The sequence below is a fragment of the Mytilus galloprovincialis genome, chromosome 5 (genome assembly GCF_965363235.1).
Source record: "Mytilus galloprovincialis chromosome 5, xbMytGall1.hap1.1, whole genome shotgun sequence".
Classification (NCBI taxonomy): Eukaryota; Metazoa; Mollusca; class Bivalvia; order Mytilida; family Mytilidae; genus Mytilus; species Mytilus galloprovincialis.
This window is the reverse complement of record NC_134842.1, coordinates 24,538,772-24,563,969: the sequence shown is the minus strand read 5'-3', so window position 1 is coordinate 24,563,969 and position 25,198 is coordinate 24,538,772. Positions and strand designations below refer to the sequence as shown.

Genomic DNA, 25,198 nt, shown 5'->3' with positions numbered 1-25,198 from the left:
TTGCTATGTTTGAGCTTTTGATTTTGCTATTATTAGGTTCTTTCCGCTTGAATTTTCTTCGGAGTTCAGTATTTTTTGTGGTTGTACCTCTTTGGTAGGCGCTACTTTTATTCTTTTAAAAACGACACTTTTCATGTTATATTCGGACAGGTTGTATTTTGACGCTCACCTCACCTGGCATGACCGGTAGTTTACCTTTTAAGTGCTATAAATGTCAAGCCAGGATGACTTTGCCATATTAACATGCAGAGTTATACCATGCAGATCGATACGCACCGAACTGAAAATAATAAACACCAACAGTCAGTCACAAAGGTAAGACAGATCTAATTTTAAAAACACATTTTTCTAAATGATTTTATCTAGATTTACAAATATGCAATAATATACGTTGACTTCACTCGATTTTGTCGATTTTTAATAGTATTACTCTGTATAATAGATTTATTAGTTTATTTTTTGCAGTATATATACTAGATTATATCCATAAGTTATATATTTGTGTAGGTTTATCTTCGTATTATAATTACAAAATCGTTTGTTCTTTTTAATTTGCATGTATAGATATGCACCGTGATATTATAATTAAAACATTTTAAACATTTACAAACATTTAAATAACTAGTGTTAATAATGCGTACGTAATCTTGTATTCCGCTATCATTGAGGAAGACATGTAAGTATTTCTTGTAAGTATTTATTACTAGTAACTTACGCATACATGTATGTGCTTGATGACAGGATCCTGGTATGAACCCCGACCGTCCCTCCCCCTTATTATCATAAATTCTAGATTTTTCAATATATACATGTATCACTTATTTGTACTATATATATACCAATAAACCGATTTTTCATTTTTTTATTTAAATAAGGTGGTTAGTTTTCTCGTTTGAATTCTTCTACGTTGGCATTTCGGGGCCTTTTATAGCTGACCAAGCGGTATGGGCTTTGTTCATTGTTGTAGGCCGTACGGTGACCTATTGTTTTTAATTTCTGTGTCATTTTGGTTTCTTATGGACAGTTGTCTCATTGGCAATCATACCTTATCTTCTTTTTTATATTTACCCTAAATATGCATGTTTACTTTTAAGGAGAAACCCGACTATAGAGCGCTCTAATCGAGTTTCACTTTACTAGTAAACATGCATATTTAGAGAAAAAATATGGCGCTGTTTTTTGCACGCTCAATAGTTCTAAAGAATGCTCAATGAAGTCTCCTATGTGACAAACAAGTCAAGTTAGGGGTGGGGTTTAGAATCTGTTTTAGTCTACTAGACGCAACAGTATGTTAAAATAATAGTACATTTTCTTTCAAACAAACAAATAAGCAAATAAAGTTTTACGCACTGCTATGTAATTGGCACAATACAAAAGGAAATGGGATTCATCATCTGGGACTCCACAGGTTTTACATTGCCTCTGTGCTCTTGTTATGTTTTTGTTCCAATTCTCGTCAAAACAGCAGTATAAACTAATCAAAATGATAAGCAAGCCATGATGTTTTCATATCGTATCCCTTACTCAGGGGAGGATCCAGCCATTTTAAAAAAGGGGGTCCAAACCCAGGACAAAGGGGTGTTCCAACTACATGTGCCCATTCAAATTCATTGATCGTCCAAACAAAGGGGGGTTCCAACCCCGGACCTCCCCCTGGATCCGCCACTGCTTACTACACAAATAGTAGCTCATCTCTCTCATGCTATGTAATAATAAGGAGATGTGGTAAGATTGCCAAAGATCAAGGCTACTACCCACCAATTGTTCAAATAAAATGGATGTATCTGAGCTATTTGTATGCCTATTTTGCATGTCGTTTTCTGTAACTTTGTTTTTTTTTTATTTTTCATTTCGTTTTTTAGAGAATAAACCATTGTTGTTATTGTTGGAAATACTCTGAATTATGTCAAGTCCAAAGGGACATTATGTTTGGTTTAACAATAATGTTCAATATTTACATATGTATTTTAAATTCTTATTCACATGTGTTTTATAAATTTGTAAATTCAACGTCATTAATTATATAGACTACATTTTGAACTAAATCAAGATTTTTTTTATGTTGTGAAAACTTCGAATTTTACCTTTACTAATTGCCTTTCAAACATATCTCTTTAGGGGGGAAGTATTCAATTGTAACACTCATCTGTAAAATTGACTACAATACTGAATAATCGTCTTGTAAAAATAATCAAATTTGCTGCGTTTAAATCAAATGTAGTTAATAACAGCTTAAATCGAAGGTAGATTTTGTTTGGCAATCTATTCAAGTAATTCAAGTCATTTTATTTGAATTAAATAAATATATTTTTTACAAAGGTACATCTTTATGCAGGTGTTAATTTATTTCCCATTCTTGACACCTAAAAAATCTTCGGCAGTGCAGAAAAGCATATATAACTAAACCAATGAATGAGAGCTACATGGGGGACACAGTCATATATGTCATTAGTCCTAAGACTCTTATAGTCAAACCATCTCAATTGCTATTTCTAATAAATCAGTTAATATGTTGCTTCAGAAATGATATTGCTGATGAATATGATTCCTACATTGTTTATAGCTCACAAAGAGAGGCTTGATAGTAGGACTTACACCGTTTTTAAAGTATGTCAACAAACAAGCTAAGTAAAGAAACACAAGAAATGTATTTATTCAATACACAATAAACAGTACAATGTGTTATAAAACCAGTCCCATTATCCGTCAAGATTATTAAATATCTCTTTGGTCTAGACGTCTACTGGTCATTTTAATGACCATTATTTAGCCGGAGGACTTAACATATATTCGGTGGACAGATTTAGTTCGGCCATTGACTGTTTTGGTATTTGAACAATTTTATTATTGAATTGTTGTTTTTGTTTTTGACAAGATCTTCCGGTACTATTTTCGCACTGAATGTTGGGAACTATATGTATTACAAACAATTTTAACTGGGTAAATATATTGTTCTGTTTTTTAATATATTTGTATTATCTAATATGATTAATCATATATTTGATGGAGGTGACATTTTTCAATGCAGGAAATATCATCATCTTTATTCGATACTTTTAATAATATAGTGACGTTGCGATATTCTTAATACTTATAAAACTTTGATATGAATTTTAAGTTTATTTTTATTGAAAGCACAACATAATATATCGAAATGTTTTATATAAGGAATTCTAAAATAGTACACATGACGCTAACTTGTAAATAAGCCAAATGCCAACTACTCCAGAAAACAATTTTAACATAGAATATCCTCTTATTTTAAATTCCTGGCACTAGGTTCGCGTTTTTGGACTTAGATTTTGTTAAAAGTACGCATGTAATTAATCTATTTTCTGCTTATTGGAGTGGAAATTTAAAAATAAAAAGATCAGACGTAAACAAACAAGTTACAGGCCAAGGATTGTAGCTGTTTACCTATTCTTATGGACACAAAACAAGATTAATTTTAAGTGTTCGTTTTTTATTTACGACAACTTCATAATGGGAACTGAATTATTTACATTCTTGACTGATTTTCATTTAATCTAATAGTTAAAGCAACACACATGTTAAGAGATGACCTATTAAGAAAATAATATGTATCGTATAAGTTAATCTGAAGCCAACCCGGGTGTGATGACCATTGACATTTAGATCATGAAAGTGTTATACGAGTGACAATATAAATAAGTAAATAACTATTGATAGCTAATGAGTTTTACTATCAATCAGAGTCACAATCACGTAAATGTCATTGGGGATCATTGATGTAGAAAGCTATTTGTACATCTATGATGTAAGCATTAAAATATGCCACAACTTCATTTTACGATTCATTACACTGTTCAGTCAAAACGAATTGGTTTCTTCCCAGATTATTTTTGAAAGGAATATAAATGAATAGACTTATTTCAATCTATGTAAGTCCCCTCTCTGTTAAGCATATTGATCTGTTGAATATATATGTGGTGTGATTGCCAATGAGACAACTCTCAACAAGAGACCAAAATGACACAGAAATAACAACTATAGGTAACCTTACGGCCTTCAACAATGGGCAAAGTCCATAGTCCGCTATAAAAGGCCCCGAAATGACAAATGTAAAACAATTCAAACGAGAAAACTAATTGCCCAATTAATATACGAAAAATGATCGAAAAACAAATGTAACACATCAACAAACGACAACCACTGAATTACAGGCTCCTGACTTGGACTAAAGTATGCTTATTTACGTGATCGGCAAAATCAAAATGAGGAACTTGGATCTTGAAAAAAAGGTTTATAAACGCAACACATTCATATATAGTAAAATAATCTGTATTTGAGTTTGAGTTTTCATATAGACAATAAAATACAAAGCATGAGCTCCTAAGAGCTCCATGCAATTGGCCGACTGTGCCTATCACAAGCCAGTAAACTTGGCAGCAGTGCTTACTTTTGCAATTCCTATTTTTTTGGTTCTTATATGAACTATTGTTTGACGATGGCTTATCTTTGACTGTTTGTTTAATATGTTCACCACTTTTACTGACTCAGCATGATTTTGAAGTCGTATTGTACAGACACCAACTATTGTCGACGATTGTAAGATTGCTCTCTAGATGGATTTACTTTTTATCGTCTGGTTGCCGTATTGTTGATGCTTATCCCACACCTCCTTTTATTGATATCAAATGTCAGTTTTTTTTTATTACATATAAATAAAAGCAAGTTCCTTCAGTAATAACTACCTGCAGATTGTTCATATGCAGGTTCAGATATAAAAAGATAAATATCAATAAACCAGCAAATACGCCATATAATACCTACAGGTTCTTAATGTATGTGTTCCTTATGTAGGTTTCAGATTTGTGGATCTAAGACAATGGAGATATATGGATATTAAACTGTGATACGTATTTTAAAATCATAAGGTAAGTGTTTGGCGCTATTATAGTAAAATATAATATGTTACTTTTTTTTATTCCGGAAGTATCAATGAATCAAAAGCAAAAATAATGACATGCACAATAGATACAAATGATATACATTATTGTTTATATGAAAAAGAAGAAGATGTGGAATGATTGCCAATGAGACAACTCTTCACAACAGACCAAATAACACAGAAATTAACAACTTCAGGTCACCGTACGGCCTTCAACGATATGCAAAGCCCATACCGCATAGTCGGCTATAAAAGGCCCCGAAATGACAAATGTAAAACAATTCAAACAAGATACATAGTGTAGATTGATATACAATATGCATGTGTACTAGTATTGTAGAATTATCTGTGGTTTGCATCATTTCCCGAAATGAAGATGTACTTCTCGAAGTGGGATATGCATGATACGAAAAATGTTTAATTTGCAGACAAAACGCGCGTCTAGCGCTAATACAAACAAAATTAATCCTTGTACAACTATGATGAGCTTTTTTATATTCTTTACTCCTGTAGTATATACGTGCACTGTCAACATATCGGTTTAATGGACTACAGTGGATTCAGCTTTGAAATATCTTGTCATATGATGTTAGATGGGATTGGATCAGATAATTTCCTTTCGAAATTCTGCGGGAAGATAAATGAGCATAGCAAATTCATTTGCCAAGAGATTAAAACATGGATGCTTATTCATTGAATTACTTATTTTGACAATTGTACAAGGACACAGCATATTGTAATGTAGTTGTTTTTATTTAAGCTTTCTTTTCAAAATGAACGATATTAACGCTAACAACAGTTACAACAGAAAACCATTGTCGCCGAAAGAACAAAAGGCATTGCTGCAGGTATATTATACATCAAGAGACACATTAAGACACGTACTTCCATTTTTGATATTAAGACTTGGCTATGGATTAGTACATTACATTAAATGCAAATTTCGTAATGTTGACGTATGTGTGAAATCATGAACTTAGGAGATCGGAAATACGGCACTTATTATTATAATTATAATTTTAAATTTTAAAATATGTTATGCTTCCGTGAGTCGTTTAGATTCGTTTCACAAAAGGTCATTTCGCCTCATACTTTTTTTGTCCATTTTCTCAGAACTTCTCAACGAGAAACGCTTTTAATACAATGTTTACAGTAAGATATCAAAGAATACAAAGTAAAATATTGCTAAAATTCTAATGAAACCATTGTCCATCAGAGATCAAAATGCTGTATCCTGACATGAAATATGTGAAACAATGCAAACGTGAAAACAGTCTAATGTACAAAACAATAATGGAAAACAAATAAGATATTCAGCAGCTGATAACCACCGAATAACAGGGTCCTGACATGCGCACACGCATTTAATATGGGGGTGTTCCTACAATGTACTAACTCGAAAAAATGGTATAACAGACACAACTTAAGAGCAAGCTATACAAACAGTTGAATAGAGAATAACTCATGTGATCGACACAAAGCACCAAAAATTTTACAAAAAATATAAAAAAAGTATATATATTAGAATAAGATGAAATAATGAGCTTTCAGGTTGTCTTTAACGTATTTATTTTTAATTCAAGTTTCAAGAAAATACAAAAGACATTGCAGACCAAAATAGCTATGATTTGGAAAAATGGCTTCGAGGTAAGGATTTTTGTCTCTTTATACAAAATTATAGAATATCAAACAAATTGATCAGCTTTAAATAAGCTGTTGTTATATTTTAGCAGATACCTAGTAGTTACAGACAAGCATCTGCTGTTCAAAGCGAAATCAGAAACCAACAATCAAAACAACAAATTGTACATGTTGATATGTAGAAATACCTTTATTATAAACACTCCTACACTACATAGCACAAGGAAACATTGAACAAATAAAACACAAACAAAAAAATATTGTGGGGAGCAGTAAACATTCACAAGTTGAAGTAAAGAAAATGAGAAAATGACATAGTTGAAAGATAGACAGACCACACACTATAAAGAAAAACGTGAGCATCACAAACACAGTGCGGTTATGTGAGATTCAGTATATGGTGCTCTAGAAGGGTTAATAGTTCTCAGTGTCCGATCCAGGGGACCATCAACTCCCTTTTAAAATATCTGGATCCGCGCCTGATTCTAGTTGCGATAGTTGAGTGGTCAAAGTAATTGTGTAAGTTAAGTGATTCAACGTTGTATATTTATGCTAGCAGCAAAAAAAAAAAAAAAAAACGATAACAATACCTAACAAAATCTACTGTAACTTGAAGTTAAACATCATTTATCATTTCATGCATTAAACCAGGTTTAATCCATATGTTTCTACCTAACAAAATACCTGTACAAAGTCAGGAATATAACAGAAGTTTTCCTTTTGTTTGGTGTGTTAGAGCTTTTGATTGTACCATTCGTTTTGTATTGTCCTTGAAGTTAGGTTATTTTGTTATTTTACTTTTCATTGCAAAAACGAAAAAGAACTAACTTCTTAATAATGTTTAATGATTTTATAATTGCGTTTTAATTACAGCTCGATGCTTTGATGTCAAAAAAGCGGAACAAATGTTACGAAACGTAAGAAAATTTTATATAATATTTAAAATTAAAATACTTTAATCTTCACCGTGAAGTTTGTCAATGTTGACTAATACATAATATATAGTATACTTAAACATTACACATTTTTCTGTTAGTACTAACATTGATCGCCAAGAAATAAAACTAATGACCTGATTTTTTGTATGTGTGGTCTGGTTTAACCAAACTTTATATGTAACTATATGGTTGATACAAGATAGGATGACACTTAATGAGATGGGTTGGTTTCAAAAAGTTATCAATATGTATGTCTGTGGTGTATGGTATTAGTCGTTGAACAATGATATATCTTTTTTCATTATTCAGTTCTTGAAGTTAATCTTCAGTTCAATGCCTTCTTTAAAATAACGATCGCCATGAACTAATACGAATCATGCTTTTCCATAGCCTCTACAACATGGTCGTGGGGCGACAGTTTCTGTTTGATCTTGAGGCAACAGTTCCTGTTTGATCTTGTTGCGTTGTTCCTGTTTCTCTTAGTTTTCTGATAGTTTCTATTCACTTGTTCTCGAAATTTGCCATCTTTATTCTTTTCTAATGGCTGTATGTTTTGCTCCCAATTACCCCAAAAATACCATGAAAAAAGACACGCACACGTTAAAAATGTAACGAGAAGTCATATGTTATAGAACTATGCTTTGTCCCAGATGGAAAGACCAATATAATTATGGAGATTCGGTAGGACTGAGAGTAATGATTGTACCGAAACTGAAAGGTGAGCTTCATATCTTAATCTTTCCCTCGATTCTGACACCAGAATCTATGACACGTGATGATTTCGACATCCCATTTATCAACTTCCCATTGGTATCAGTAACATAACAAATGTTCATCGTATTGAGTTTACATATTTCAATTAATACGTTACGTTCGTTCATGCTCAAAATAAAGGGACTTTTACAGGGTTGTGCTCTTTACACAACTCAACAGAGCTATCCGGGAGAGCGACTGAATCTTCATAAACACTGAAGTTTTGCGGTCACCATCGCAAATTGTTAGACCGACAGGATGTGACTAGGTCTCCTCTATCTGGCGACATGTTCCGGCTACTAACATGAAGTGGGTCAGGCATATATAGAATGAGGCGGCGATACAAATGCTTGTGTGCGCTCAACCCATCCCTAACCTAGTGCAACATGGGTGCCACATGTGGTGCAGGATCTTCTTTTGCTTATTCTTTAGTTTTCTATGTTGTGTCATGTGTATTATTGTTTGTCTGTTTGTCTTTTTCATTTTTAGCCATGGCGTTGTCAGTTTATTTTCTATTTATGAGTTTGACTGTCCCTCTGGTATCTTTCTTCCCTCTTCTAGAACAGTTGTGTAGAAGCACAACCAAAGGGTGAACTGTAAAAACAGTTTGGAAGGGCTCATCCCGTCATATAAATAAGTGTCGATAAACTTACCGTTCACACTTCTTTAGTTGGTTATTTAAAGTAATACCATTGTTATTGGCTACACCAATTGTTCTATTACTTTCATGAGTAACACGACGGGTGCCACGCTAGCAGCAAAATTTGATTACCCTTTAAGAGCACTTGTGATCAACCCCAACTTTCAAAGGGGTTAGTTGTGTTCACTCATTGGTTTTATATGTTGTGCCGCGAGTATTTTTGTTTCTGTGTATGTCTTTTTTAGCCATGGCGTTGTCAGTTTATGAATTTGAATTTCCCTCTGGTATCTTTCACCTCTCTATCAATTTTCTATGACATCATTATCTTACTGGGAAGTTTGAAATGATCGTTCAGCTTTCAACACTGTTCTACAGTTGTATTTAATAAGTATATTAGAAGGACGAAATGTAATAACACGAGTTCATTTATCTTCTAAACGAAAATTTGATTTATATATTTTGAGTAAATATAATGTCTGAGTTGAATGACTTTTTTCTATTTAATATTCAAAACGTTTAAACAATCTTTAGAAAACTCACTACTTAAAGTTGAAGTCGTACTAAATCAGTTTTAATCAGTCGGGAATCTGGTGTACAGTAGTTGTCGTTTGTTGATGTGGTTCATAAGTGTTTTTCGTTTTTTAGTGTTTTTATAAAGATTATACCCTTGATTTTCCATTTTGAATGGTTTAACTTTAGTCATTTTTGTGGCCCTTTATAGCTTGCTGTTCGTTTTAAGCCAAGTCTCCCTGTTGAAGACCGTATTTTGACCTATAATGGTTCCCTTTTACATATTGTGACTTGGATGTAGAGTTGTTTCATTGGCACTCACACCACATCTCAGATTTAAAAAAAAACTTGTTTGTAGTACTACATTTTTCAACCTTATGAAACAAAAGTATAGGTATTCATTTTTGGTTAGCGTCATACAGATCTTTTATTACTCGACTGTAAGATATACATGCGTCATCAAACCACCTGCTGAACTTAAGTGTACTATATATTTTTTTCATTAATTTTGATATTATTTATAGCATTCATACAAACAGATCTATTTTTAGAGAGTCAGTGCACTTGGATTATTTAACCATCCAGCATATGACATATCAATGTATTATTTATGCTTGAATGAGTCCTTTCAAATCAAACTTTTAAGTTATAACTTACAAGCATGATTATATTGAACTAAACAGGGTTATAGAAAAAACTTACAGTTTTGTTTGGTCAGTTTCAAACAAGACGACAGCTTTGTAAGCTGTAAATGAGTACTATTTCAATTATTCAGATACATATTGCTTAATGTTTAACAATAATTAAAAGTTTCTTGTCATAATTGATGTTAATTTGATACACATAAACAGGTTTGACATACATATCATTGATAAAACATTTCTTTTATTTTCTATTTTCAACAGAGCATCGAATTCAAACAAAAGATACGAGTCAATACTCTACTTCAAGAGTACAAGCCACCTGAGGTAATAATTAAACACGATATATTTCCCTTTGTTATAGTGTCAAAACTAACAAGAATTTATCTCCTTTTAAAATGTTTATAACAGAGACTAGTCAATATGTGTTAGTTGCAGTGGCGGATCCAGGGGGGGGGGGGGGTGTCCGGGGGTTGGAAACCCCTTTTTTGGACCGTTCAATGCATTTGAATGGGAGCATATAGTTGGAACCCCCCTTTACTCTGGGTTGGGACCCCCTTTTTAAAATGGCTGGATCCGCCACCGAGTTGTTTTAAAAAGTTTGTATAGCAATTATTTTAAAGGACACATGAATGTATACAAATGAGCAAACTTTACATCATGCAAATAAGAAAACAAACGAACGTTAAGGCAGCAACCATTTGATTTTCGGGGGGGGGGGGGGACAAGTCGAAAACAATTTTTTTCTTTCAATTTTAGCATTACATATAGTGGCAGCTGAGGGGGAAACAAACAATTTTTTTTTTCTTAGAATCAAAAACAAATTATTTTTTTCTCCAATAACTGGAAACAAACTTTTTTTTCTCCAATAACTGGAAACAAACTTTTTTTTCCAAAAAAATCTATAGCCCCCCCCCCCCCCCCAGAAAATCAAATGGTTGTTGCCTAAGCAAATGTACAAAACTTAGATCAGACTCAATATAACCAGAGTAAAGTAATCATCGAAAAATTCGTTCAGATGTTTTCAGTTAAGGACCTCAATTTTTGAAAGTAAAGAGTTTACTAATTAGAAAAATACAAAATAAAACATCGCAAATTCCCTCTACTAATTTATACGCTGTACATTTGATCATTTTAAGGAGGTATAGCTAGGTAAAAGAAAATCTTAAAATCATTAGTACCTTTGTGTGAACCATTTTCATAAATACATTCTTAGCTTTTAAGTTACATATATTGTTTTCAATCTATTACATATGAATGCTTAAAATACTTTGATGATAATTGACTTTACAAACGCACAACTAATTTAAAGAGCTATCTGCCTGAACCAAGGTCTACCAACCTTGATTCATGTTTTTTTTTCTCACTTTTTTGGAAACATGCATTAGATCAAAATAAACGCCTAGACGATAATGACAAACCTGTTTTATAAAATATGTAAAAAACAACAAAATATTTGTGCAGCACGCTTTTACCGTTACCATTTTATATATATGCATGAAATGGTGGATTAATGGCACGTTCCTTTGTGTGTAATACGAGTTTTTATTGGGTGCGGGTGTATATTTGTATATAGTGCATTAACCATCATACTATGTAGGAATGCGCCGATTTAGAACGGCGATTCATACCTGTAGAAAGAAAGAAAGAAAGTTATCGTATTACACAAATGTTACAGTGGTTGAATGGAGGAGGTGTGACCTTGGAACCTTAATATATATATACTCATTTTATTATTTATTGATACCACCAACTCTTTTTGTAACAAATTTAAACTTTTTCAAAAAATTTATTAAAAAATAATACTTTATCCAATTGCAATCTTTTAAAATTGACAACACCAAAACACGCTCGTTGTACGTAATTACATCATATAATTCGAGGTTAAATCATAAGGTTTTTTTTTTCATTTCACACTAAAGGTATTACGAAAATACTTAACTGGTGGATTCTGTGGTCATGCCATTGATGGTTCCCCACTACGCGTGGAATTGTTTGGAAAGCTTGATATCAAAGGCCTGATGTTTTCCACAAAAAAATCTGACCTGGAGAAAACAAAACTTCTTCAATGTGAATCGACAATCAAAGACTGGGCAGAACAAAGCAAAAAGGTAAATCACTACAATCGGAACTGCATGCAATTACCAGACTAAACGATTTGAATCTTTTAATTGCCCTTTTCAGTGGGCTGTTTTGTTTACAATATATATTCTTCTCAATTGCCATTTTACATTATTTGGTCACTTACACTACGTTAAACTTCATCAGAAACATTATAAGCGCCACTAGTGATCATGACAAATACCACTAGTAGAGCTTATCTGTAGAGAAGTTTTGCATGACAAATTATCTACTGCTATTAAGGATACCCCTTTTTCTAGATGCATTCGTTGTGATTGTTACTTAATACCGGATACCTTACTTAGTAAAACCTATCTTTTGCATTAAGTGTTAATTTGTGTTTGTCCTTAATAAACATAAAATAATACATTTACTTAGAGTTCGTTTTTCTATAACCTCGTTTTTTGTTAAGAATAAACTCATCATATATACCATGATTCAATTTTTTATTTACGCCAGACGCGCGTTTCGACTACAAAAGATTCAACAGTGACGCTCGAATCCAAAACTTTTTAAAAAGCCACATATAGTACTTAGTTGAAGAGCATTGAGACCAAAATTCCTAAATGTTTTGCAAAACACAGCTGAGTTAATCTATTCCTGAGGTAGAAAAGCCCTAGTATTTCAAAAAAAGTAAGATTTTTTTTAAATATTTCGGACACATATGGTCAATCAGTCGAAATTTTTAAGTGCACTTATTTCAATTTTTTTTATGGAAAAAGTAACATAATTTTAGTTTTAATGATTTGCACGCCATCCATTTAGTTGCACCATTTGCGATAAAACGATTACCTATCGTATACAATAATTTCCAAACTTGACAGAATATTAGTACAAACTGAGGACGTTGCATCAGGCGTGATATGCACATTATCTGTAAAGGAACATGCAAGTTCAAACATGAGACAATAAATTACGTAAAGTAGTGACATGTTTGACACGGACTTTTGTAAATGATCAAATTTATCAAACTTGTACTAGTTATAAATCTATCCACTGACATACATGTAGATTCAATGCAACCGTAGTACATCGTCAGCCGAAAAATCTTTTTCGCTATTTTCAGAACGGTTTCTAATCTTGTTATAATATTAAAAAATAGCTATTAAAATTGTCTTTGTTTTATAGCTAGGACGACCTGTTGATGGTTTGACAGTTATATTTGATATGGCCGATACAGGAACCTCAATGTTGTGGGTTCCAGGTATGTTTGATTCACTTTTCTAACAATAAGTGTGCATTTCAGAATAACAAACAGTAATTGGACTCGATGATACAATTACTTCCCTATCTACGTTATATTCCCCCTGTTGCTGTTATACTCTTATTCTACATGCGTAATCACTCACCAAACATCAGTTTTAATACATGTATGTACAATTTCATCGAAGGTCTTACAAAAATAAAAATCAGCTGACCTCGGGCGACTCCACCTTTCTCCATTTGTTCATCGACTGTATAATGTAGACGGAGATACGACAACCGAGAAGTGACGAATGTCATAAATACTACTGATGGTTGCTGAATCATGAGGGCATCTTATATATTGGTAGATTCATAAAAGCTGATGCGAAGATAAAACAAAGAATTAATGTAATCATAATGTACTACTATTGTGAACTGTTCAAGACAAAAAGTAAAATAACAGAAATACCGAACACCAAGAATACTTAGAAAAAGTCCCTCAACAAAATTCAAATCAAAAGCTGAAAGACATCAACAGAATGGAAAACAACTGTCATATTCCTAACTTGGTACAAACAATTCCTTGTGTAGAAAATGGTTGATGGAAAATGCGAGTTATTTTAAAGTACAAATGTTAGCTGAAAAGTATCCTTTGAGTGCATTTGATACGATAATGTAAAGAGTTGTTTTTCCTTTTGCCTCAGAACAATTGCATTAAACCTGAGATTTAATAGTTTTATGATATCAATCACAAAACTGTTCTATGATCTATTATATGAAAGAATCATCAAGAAACTATCAAAAGGTTTTGGCTAAATATGAAAATTGTCCTTGATGAATTGAGTTTTCTTTTTTGTGTCCTGTCGTTTATAAAACTCCTAATGCTTCTACATGTTCTACGTATTGATCCATCGTTTGCATGTAAATTTGAAGGATTGAACAGCGCAGATGATGGTAAACGCGGACAATCATGTGTTAAACAGTCAGGATTCTATTTCGTCAAAATTATCTCCCCATTATGACAGTTCATTTTCACAATTGTAGAAACGGAAGCCATTGTAGGGATGACATGCTGACAATTTTGCTCTTGAAAACCGAAAATGTATCCACAAAGCACTATTACGGTCCTTATATGTCAGTTGTATTTTAAAAGACACATGTATCTACTAGCTAATGAGCATCAGTTAATGATCTTGTCTGCATTGATTCAACCTAGAAATATTGTCTGATCGGTTGTCAGGTGGAATTTTCGAAAATTCCACTTGACAATTCCTTTCTTATTAAATATTTCGTGGAAGGGTAGACTAAAATGTTTCAGTGGTTGAAGATAATAAACCCTAGTTATTACACACAATTATATTTTTTCGAAGATATGCATTTTCATCATCCAACTTAAAAGACTGTCGTCAAGTACTTTTAGTAAAAAAATAGCTATTCGAACACACCTACTCTGTTTTTGTGATTTATCAGATAGGTATTTCTAAAGCGAGATGATACATCAAATACTCTTGCTTTGTACGTTTTAAAGACAAAATATACACACCAAACTCGCCCTAACATAAAAAGGTGCACTCGATTTTCTCTTTTCGATGCAATTGTTACCAATTTTTTTGATTTTTTTTCTTGAGTCACATAATGGAAGGGCAGACACGAAAATTACTGAACTAATAGATTGATATGCTCTCCGTCCGTGGTAATAAAAATAAATAAAACCGGAGGTTATGCATGTTCTGCATCCAACTTGATAGATACCCATGTCGTCGACTCGATATCTAACTGTTCTGCATTCAGTCGGAAACCCGGTTGAAATAGAACAACAGAATCGAAGCTCTTTGTTAGAGAAGGCGATAAATGTGTACTGTATTGTTTACTATAGTGACAAACATTTTAAAAGTTAATAGAAACAAACAAAATTACAATTTTCTTCTCAATTACGATGTGTTTTATTTTAAAAACACCATTTGCATAAGTTTTCAATTTATCTAGTACATAGTTAAGCAGAACAATTAGATTTCAAGTCGACAACATGGGTATCTTTCAAGTTGGATGAAGAAAATGTATAACCTCCGATTTTTTTGAAAAAAATTACAACGGATGAAAAACATATCAATCTATTAGTTCAAAAATTTTCGTGTCTGCCCTTCCATTATATGACCCATTATATGACTCAAGAAAAAAATCCAAAAAATGGGTAACAATTGTATCGAAAAGAGAAAATCGAGTGCACCTTTTTATGTAAGGGCGTGTTTGAGTTGAATATTTTGTCTTTATATCGTACAAAGTAAGACTATTTCATACATCGTCTCGCTTCAGATTCTATTATTTTTATATATCAAAGCTACAGATTGACTTTATAACACAAAAAAATAACAGTACTAAAAGATGAAATATATGGGTCAAGTGAAATACCTATCTAATGAGTCACTAAAACAGAGAAGGTGTGTTCGAATAGCTATTTTTTTACTGAAAGTACTTGACGACAGTCTTTCAAGTTGGATGATGAAAATGCATATCTTTGAAAAAATATGTGTGTGAAAACTAGGGTTTATAGTCTTTATACACTAAAAAAAATGTAGTCTGCCCTGCCATGAAATTTTTAATTAGAATTTTTTTAAATGTTTATGAATTTTCGAAAATTTCACCTGACAACCGATCAGACAACAGTTTTAAGTTGAATCAATGCAGACAAGATCATTAACTGATGCTTATTAGCTAGTTGATACATTTGTCTTTTAAAATACAACTGACATATAAGGATCGTAATGGTGCAATGTGGATAAATTTATCGGTTTCCATGAGCAAAATTGGTAGTCCGTCATCCCTACAATGGCTTCCATTTCTACGATTGTGAAAATGAACTTGCGTAATGGGGAGATAATTCTGACGAAGTAGAATTCTGACTGCATTACTATGTAATAGATAAATTGAAAACTTATGCAAATGGTGTTTTTAAAATAAAACACTTCGTAATTGAGAAGAAAATTGTCGTTTTATTTGTTTCTGTTAACTTTTAAATCTTTTGTTACTATAGTAAACATTACAGTATAAGCATTTATCGCATTCTCTAACAAAGATCTTCGATTTTTTTGTTCTATTTCAACTGGGTTTAACCCTGTAAAGTCTATATTTACTACACCTTATTTTGTAACTATTAATAGGTATGCAGATGTATTTGCATTTGGTAAAGATATTAGAAGATAACTATCCAGAAATGATGAGACGATTGTTAGTTATAAATGGTAAGTTAAGGAGAATTGTTTTAAATGACACCCATTTTTCTAACTTTAACTCCCGTGTATATCATCATCTTAGATTGTGATAAAGAATATTCTGATTCTGTAGCAATGCGGTTTCCCTGGACTCACGTGTTTTCTGTCAACAAAACTTGATCGCTTTCATATTGTAAAGATAACTTTTCAGCTGAAACTGTAGTGAATATTTTTTTCAATAATGTTCCGGTTTTCATAGCAATTGACACGGATTGTCTTCTGATCAACTGGAAGGCAACCAAAATAAACAAATTGCTATATAATTCAAGTTAGAAATCAAGAACAAGATATTTCAATTGTCCAATAAATTAGTAGTAAGACATGAAATCCGAAGGGGGATACTATACATATATGAAAACTGAAATGAAAAAATGCAACTATTGAAGATACCTTCTCACACAAGTGTTACAGGAGAGAGTAACATTTTGAGTATGAAATTAATGTCTTATTTATTTCGAGACAAGTTCTTAGACTATACATCTTAACAATATTTTTCTAGCACCACGAATATTTCCACTACTGTATAAAATTGCAAGACCATTGATCAGTGATGAAATGAAACAGAAAATACATGTAAAAGGAGGTATGTGCTGTGCTATATTTAGATACTTTTTGTAATTATATTAAAACATAATATACATACATTTTATAAAGTAGGTTAATGTTTTTTTTCAACTCTATTTGACCTTTACGTTAGTTAGGTTATAAGATTATAGCGCCAACATACACATACTGATGGCTATAGAGTATGAGAGATTCATACCATTTGCAATGGAACATTTCCCCATTTGGTTGATTAATGTACAGCAATTATTTTGTAAATAAAGGCAACATTGGTAAAATGCTGTTCGAAAGTCATTAACCGATTGAGTAAAAACGATTCCGGGTTACAATTTAAAACCAATGGCAACACATCAACTATAAGAAACAGAAAAACAGAAGTTCTACAACAAAACAAGTGACAATGCTACACACACAGAAACGAACTAGAAGATAACAACTGCAATTTTCCTTACTTGGTAAACTCATGACTCTAGTCCCTTCTGCAGGTTTGTACATAATTTACTGCTTCTAATTTGTAATGAGCCAAAAATTGCACACAGTAAAGTTAAAAATTACTGCATTCATTTGACTGGAAATTGGTATTATTATCATTTTCATTAATGTGCTAAAAGTGAATGCTTTTTCACCGTTTCTAGGAGACTGTTGAATACGGAATTAGTTTATAAGTTAAAGCTACATTTGGCTATGTTATATGTTTTAATTTCAAATACCAGTCTATGTTGACAAAAGGTTGTCAATACTGGTTAAGTATTATGAAGATAAAATTGTAAGAGAAGACCATGAATGTGGTTAAAAGTGAATGTAGCTTTAAAATGAGCTAGCAAAAAGATAATGGATTGATAACCGCAAACCAATTGGTTTACCATCAATAACGTGTTTGCACTTGAAGACGGAGCATTTTGCTTAATTACAATTTTTAAATGTAATTTTGACTTGATGAAGTACTAACAATACTTTAGTTTTTATAGTATCAATTACTAATTTCTTTTTTTTACATACAGATGATTACAAAGACTTATTGTTACGTTACATTGATCCAGACAACTTACCAGCCTGCTATGGTGGAAAGTTAACAGACCCAGACGGAAATCCTAAATGTGTTACAATGGTAAGTACACCAACAAAAAGTAAATCACATGAAAACATGATACCCTGGTTATATAGTAATAAGGCAGTTAAAGTTAAAGGTCTTGATACTTCTTTGATGTTTTCTCTGGAGCTTTTTAAACAACGCTGTCAAGTGCAGATATTTTATGTGCGTCTAACAATGTCCCACCATACAAAAATAGGCAATTAGTGTATGCGTTTATGTAGTATTAGGGAGTTTATAAAACATAACTTGTTGTTTATCTCATATCTTTTGTTTCTATTTTAAAAAAATGTGTTCAAATGAGTGTATATTAACTCTCGCCTTCGTTTATAATGTTTAATTAATTGGAATAAACAAGTACTAGTGTTTGCCCATAAAGAAAAAAAATAAAGTGTAAAATCATATTGATTGATATTTTACAGATTTGCCAGGGTGGAACAGTCCCAGAAAAATATTATCTACAGAATTCCGACAATATATCACAAATGCAATCCGCTACCGTCCCTCGTGGTGATAAACTTTACTTAGAATACAGAGTAGACAAACCGGGTAGTGTAATAAGGTAACTATTTGCGATTATGATTGTAACGTATGTACAACTCTTTAAGGCTTTGAATTAGTTATTCCAACATAGGATTTGGTACAAACATGAATAAACATTACATGTTGTATGTGACTTTTTACAGTCAATTAGCAAAACCTAAAGTGGGAATTTCTGCAGAAGATCCTTTTTTAACCCTTCGAGATCTGTTCAGGCACTTTCAAGTAGATCATATCATGTTTTTCTCGTCATTTTTCTATTGTACTGACAACCCATTTACCGATACAGTGTGCATAAAAATGGTGAGATTGGACAAATATAAAAAAAAAAATATAAGAAGATGTAGTATGATTACCAATGAGACAGCTATCCACCAAAGTTCAAATGAAATAACTGTAAGCAATCATTAGCAACCATACGGTCTTCAACAATGAACAAATTATACTGTATAGTCGTATATACACATATTTTGTAATGTTCATGTAACAAAGAAATAACTTTTGCCATCATGTACTGTTTCACTGATACAATATGTCTTTTTCCCAGCTTGCTAGAAGCTATTATTAGAATACTCGTCTACTGACTTTTTCTTTTTCTATAGTGACATTTTGACTCAGTGTTTATTCGCGTTGTGGGTGATGCATTTGTTTCCTTTCTTCCTCGGGAATAGATTAACTTAGCTGCATTTTGCAAAACTTTTAGGAATTTTGATCCTCAATGCTTTTCAACTTCGTGGTTTATTTTGCCTTTTTCACTTTTTTGGATTCGAACGTCACTGATGAGTTTTTTGTAGGCAAAACGCGCGTCTGGCGTAATAACAAAATTTAACCCTGGTATCTATGATGAGTTTATTAATAGCAGCAAGACGATACAACTTTTAAAATTCAGTCCGTTTTGGAGATATTTGCGATTCTATTAGGTTTATGTTTGTAATTTGATTTGTATCTTCGTAGATAGAACATTATTAAACTTATACTGCCTAAAAATTCCAAGATCTGAATTATCACTGAAGATGTATTGAATATAAGCACGATATCTTTGATTAATTATTATAAAACATTACGATAAACTTACAAGAAACTTATCTGCATTGTATTTATAACAAGCAACTTTGAAATAAAATAAACGTTACCACGCAAACACAACTTAATGCGAATGTTTTGTTTTTATTTCAGTTGGGAATTTCAATCGGAAGACCATGATGTGGGATTTGGTCTACTTTATGAAGAAAATGAAAAGTATGAAATTATCAGCAAAGTGACCAGAGTCAATAGTCACCATGTATTAGAAGATGGTGTTCATACTTGTGAGAAGACTGGGAAATGTATGTTAATTGTTTAATTTACTTATTGCTTGTCTGGTTATATCATGGGCGTGCATATACTCTTGGAAGTTTTTTTTAAACAAAATTGCATTTTAGACTTAATTCAACGGATTTTTTGTGTGCACACACCGTTGTCAATATAGTTGAATTAACTGCGACTGCCATACAAGTGAGATGTTTAGCTAGTAATGAAACCAGCTTTAAGCCACTATTTTTTTATAACTGAAAATGCCTGTTCCAAGTCAGGGGTTTGCTATTTTTTTTAAATTTTACTTTTTTGTTTGAACATCATATCATTAGATCTGATGATGGGTGAATCGACAAATAGTTTAAACACATTGAATCAACAATAATAAACATTACCAATCTGATCTATGTATGGCAAAATCTTTGTTTCTTAATTCCATCGTCAGTGATGTTTCTTTTGTAAACGAGACGCGCGTCTAATATACAAAATACTTAGGTAGTATCTGTAAGGATTTTTTAAAGATACATAAGTAACTATTGTCTTGTTACATGAAGGTAGTCAATTAATATAGAGATTAATGTTATTAAAATATACTATAACACTACATGTGACAGTAGTTTACCAATGTTCAGATCTCGTAAATCTACAAGAAAGAGATAAATATAACAAAGACTAACAAAAACTTACAAAAACCGAAAGGGACATGAAAGGATGTGATTACATACCACATTGGTTATACAAATGACACTGTGTCATTCATGTAAAACAAGTCTTACAATATAAGAATATTTGGTATCAGTAGTTTATCTATGTTCAAATATATGTTCAAATTTTACATCTGGGAATTGCATATTTTTTTAAGAGCGATATCGAGTTTTATTACTTGATATATAAGTAGTGTGTAAAAGTCCAACCAATAGACTATTAAATTCAAATTAGTAATGCTTGTTATACTGTTACATCCTTTTATATAGTTATCAAAGGTACCAGGATTATAATTTAATACACCAGACTCGCGTTTCGTCTACATAAGACTCACCAGTGACGCTCATATGAAAATATTTATAAAGTCAAACAAGTACAAAGTTGAAGAGCATTCTACTATGGTAAATTTGTGTAGCTTGTCTTTACTTGTTATTTTTGCTAAAATGTTTAGTCTTTATGCCCTTTTGTGCTTCTTTGTTACATATTTGTTTTTTATTTAGTGATTAAGATTATAACAAAATGATGACGGCTGTATTTTTGACATTTTTACCTATTATATCTGTTTGTTTTGTTCACGATGCGTGAACTATGCGTTGTCTTTATAATGGAATTTGATGCGACTGTCATACAATTGAGAGATTTATCTCGCTATAAAACCAGGTTCAATCCACCATTTTCTACATAAGAAAATCGATGTACCAAGTCGGGAATATGACAGTTGTTATCCATTCGTTTGATGTGTTTTATGTGTTTGGGCTTTTGATTTCCCCATTTGATTAAGGACTTTTCGTTTCGAATTTTCCTCAGAGTTCAGTATTTTTGTAAATTTACTTTTGATTCAAAAGTCTTCATATACTTAATATGCTCAAATTTGTTATGAAGCAATTAACAGTTTTAAGACAATGTAAATGTTTGCCTACTTCATACCTGGAATATTTTGGGCATAAACACATTTCAAAAATACCCAAATGACAAGATTTTTTTTAAAGATATTTCAAGTATGCTGCAAGCCTTTTTTGTTACTTTTATTTTTTTTGTGTTTAAAAGTCTTAAAGGGGCACTAGCTGTCACATTCATGTCTACCAATTTGATTCAAATTCTTATATTTCATTCATAACCACGTAAAACATTAATCCAAATTATAAAATAAAAAGTTTTAAATTAACAATTTACAAGTAATTGGCTCCATAATATGTAGCTTCGTTTCGTGTATGTTAGTCATGACGCCATCTCATTCACTATCAAGTTGACATCCAATAAGAGATATACACATAAATCATGTCAATGTAGATATATATGCAAAGCAAAGTGTAATTAGAATTTTTCTAAGTCTGTTTAATTTCATGTTATAGACTAAAATCATATGTGAATAATCCTTTTACCTGTATAAGAATGATTTTTGTTGATCGAATTGGTCATTCAAAATTTACCTTTGTTTCACTTTCAATGCTGACATTCATTTCCTTAAAAAAACACACACATACACACACTGCATGCGTTATCCATCTCTTGGTGAGGGGTTACATTAAAGTTCACATGAATACGGATTCAATGAGGTCAAATTATTCCCTTGCAAGTGAATAATTCATCATCAATATTTCCTTAGCTTATTTTTACATAATTGAACCATACTGCCTTTCAAAAGCGAAGTATTATTTCACTCTTTCATTTTCATTGATGATTGAACAAAACAAATCGTACTTTAGATTTGATATATATCTCGTAGCTAGTGCCCCTTGAATTTTAGAATTCTTTATATATATTTTAGATGTTTAGGTGATAAAAAAAAGCATTTACTAGAAAATCTAAACCTTGAATACCAAAGTCAGAGTTCATGTCGATAGGCTTTTTGTCAAATTATTCCATATATTTGGATTTTGTTTTATCTTTCCTTATAAACAAAACAAAACTTAAAATAACTTGCACAAAAGCGGATAGTTTGTATAAGAGGGCGAATCATACTGAAAATTCGAGATTATTTCATGAGCATAAAATTTTGGCATAACCACAGAGAGTATTATAACAATATAGTTTTATAGATATTAAATTAAGCAGCTCAGCTCATTGTGCAAAGGAAATCCTTTCAATTTATACTTAAGCATTAATGTAACCAACAATCTTTTGATCAAAATACAACAATATTTTTAGCTATTTTTTTTTTTGTTTTCTTCTTTTTCAGATTTCTTGTGCTTTGATAACAGTTTTAGTTGGACACGATCAAAGAAAATTCGTTATGTGTGTGAAGTTATTGCCCCTGATGACACTCTTATATCTCAAGAGATTAATAAGTTAATAGAAGACGGAGATTGGGAAACTTTATCAGAAAGATTTGAAACAACACATTTATGATGTATTATGTCTGTTAAATATTTATTGAATGTGGTTATGTATTATATTAAATACATTCATGCATTCTCACAACTGGAAATACATACAAACAATGCAAGTGATTATTTTTACGAACCTTTAAATGTATAATTTGAAATTGAAATATCCAATATGTTTGAAAATAATGTTTTCATTTATTTTTGTCGGTGCCAATTTTCGTGGATTGAAGAAAATCAGCATTCTCGTTGATATTTGATTTTGTGGCAAACTCTGTATACATATCCTAGTATCTATGATAAGATTATATCCTATAGAAAATTCATCATTCCTTGAACATTTAAATTCGTGGTTCTTATATATCCACAAAATACACGAATATTGGTATCCAACAAATAATAATGAATCTACAGTACATGACTGTTAGAACTATGTACATGTATTAATTAATGCGTTCACACAAATTAATTATCACATTTTCATAAGATTTGAATCAAAGCATATTTGATTAATTATGTTTGTTAAGTTTGTGGTTTATTTTCGTTTTTTTGTATTTTTGTCTTTTACATTTCGTATAGGTAAAAATGAATTGGTAAACATAAGCAAACAACTGATTAACACAAACTTTTTTTTCGTATTTTGTTGCTAAAATTTGAACGAGTTATCCTGATCTAAGCAATTCATGCATTTTATGACTTTTTAACGCATGTAGTCGTACAGGGTTTCAAAAAATACCATTTCTACAAATCTGAGTGTTAAAATAAGGTCTTTAACCGAGACATCAATTTATGTTCCCTGCTGATGAAATGTTGTTTTTTCGAATGTTTTAATGTTTACATGCGGGACACAACTTTGTGTCTTACATTTTACTTTGCAAAAATTGAAATTGTAAACTCCATTTGAAAGAGAAAGTAAAGAATAATGTTCTTTTCACTAGTTAACGTTGAACGAGTACAAACCGAAGATTATAAATGTAATATACTTACATTTATAGGCATTATTATAATTCCTTATAGTTAACACCTCCGTGTTTTAACATGTTTTGATTCGAGCGTCACTTTGTAGACGAAACGCGCGTCTGGCGTAATAAAATTTTAATCCTGGTATCTATGATGAGTTTATTGACATGAATTATTATCGATATATACATAATTATAAATACAAAACTTTGAATTTGCGAAAGAGTAAGGATTTTTATCCCAGGAATAAGTTTTCGTCGGTCTATTTTGCAAATTGTTTTGGAATTTTGATTCCTCAACGCTCTTTATATTTACACTTTATTTGGCCTCTTAATCTATTGATTTGAGTGTCACTGGTGAGTCGTTTATACACGCGACGCGCCTCTGTCATACAAAAACTAGTCCTGGTTTATATGATGGGCTTGTCAAGAACATATATAGGATATATATATATATAAAAACAGTGTTATCCTAAAAAAATCAATGTAATGCGTTTGTGTGTGCATCTGTAAAAATAAATCATTTATCTGAGTTCATTGGTATAATATACAATAGAATAATCTAATGTTTACGCATTCAATACATGTACTATTTTAATTAGTGTTTGTTCATGATGATTGTTTCGTATATTATACCAAAATGTTGAGCATTAAATTAATCATTTATATCATACAGTACCTACTACTGAATATGCAATATGTCCTCATATATGATAGTTCAAATATATATAAAGATCGTTACTAACACTTTACTGTAGTAGCATAATTATATCATTGAAGATTCTCATGTTGTCTTGTTCTCTTAGCTCCAATTCATGTTGTTCGCATGACACATTATATCGAAATAACTTTAAAAGAGGGACGAAAGATACCAGAGGGACAGTCAAACTCATAAATCGAAAATAAAGTAACAACGCTTTGGCTAAGAAGAAAAAAACAAACAGACACACAATAGTACACATGACACAACATATAAAAGTAAAGAATAAGCAACACGAACCCCACCGAAAACTGGGGGTGATCTGAGGTGCTCCGAAAAGGTGAGCAGATCCTGCTTCACAAATGGCACCCGTCGTGTTGCTCATGTTGCTCATGTGGTATTCATCACATTCG

The 25,198-nt window shown here is 31.8% G+C and overlaps 1 protein-coding gene across 2 annotated transcripts; it reads left to right on the top strand.

Annotated features, from left to right (window-relative positions):
- Positions 1-221: 221 nt before the first annotated feature.
- On the top strand, positions 222-24,869 carry LOC143075457 (retinal-binding protein-like). 2 transcript variants are annotated; one of them, XM_076250869.1, is made up of 14 exons: positions 222-315; positions 4,825-4,898; positions 5,673-5,760; positions 6,496-6,559; positions 7,427-7,470; positions 10,300-10,362; positions 11,958-12,146; positions 13,285-13,360; positions 16,500-16,580; positions 17,110-17,193; positions 18,176-18,282; positions 18,687-18,826; positions 19,981-20,129; positions 22,982-24,869. In XM_076250869.1, exons 3-14 carry the CDS (start codon positions 5,686-5,688, stop codon positions 23,149-23,151), a joined length of 1,242 nt encoding a protein of 413 aa, XP_076106984.1. In that variant the 5' UTR covers positions 222-315; positions 4,825-4,898; positions 5,673-5,685; the 3' UTR covers positions 23,152-24,869. The 2 variants fall into 2 exon arrangements, with proteins under 2 accessions (XP_076106984.1, XP_076106983.1); XM_076250868.1 differs by lacking the exon at positions 222-315 and adding an exon at positions 2,785-2,940.
- Positions 24,870-25,198: the final 329 nt, after the last annotated feature.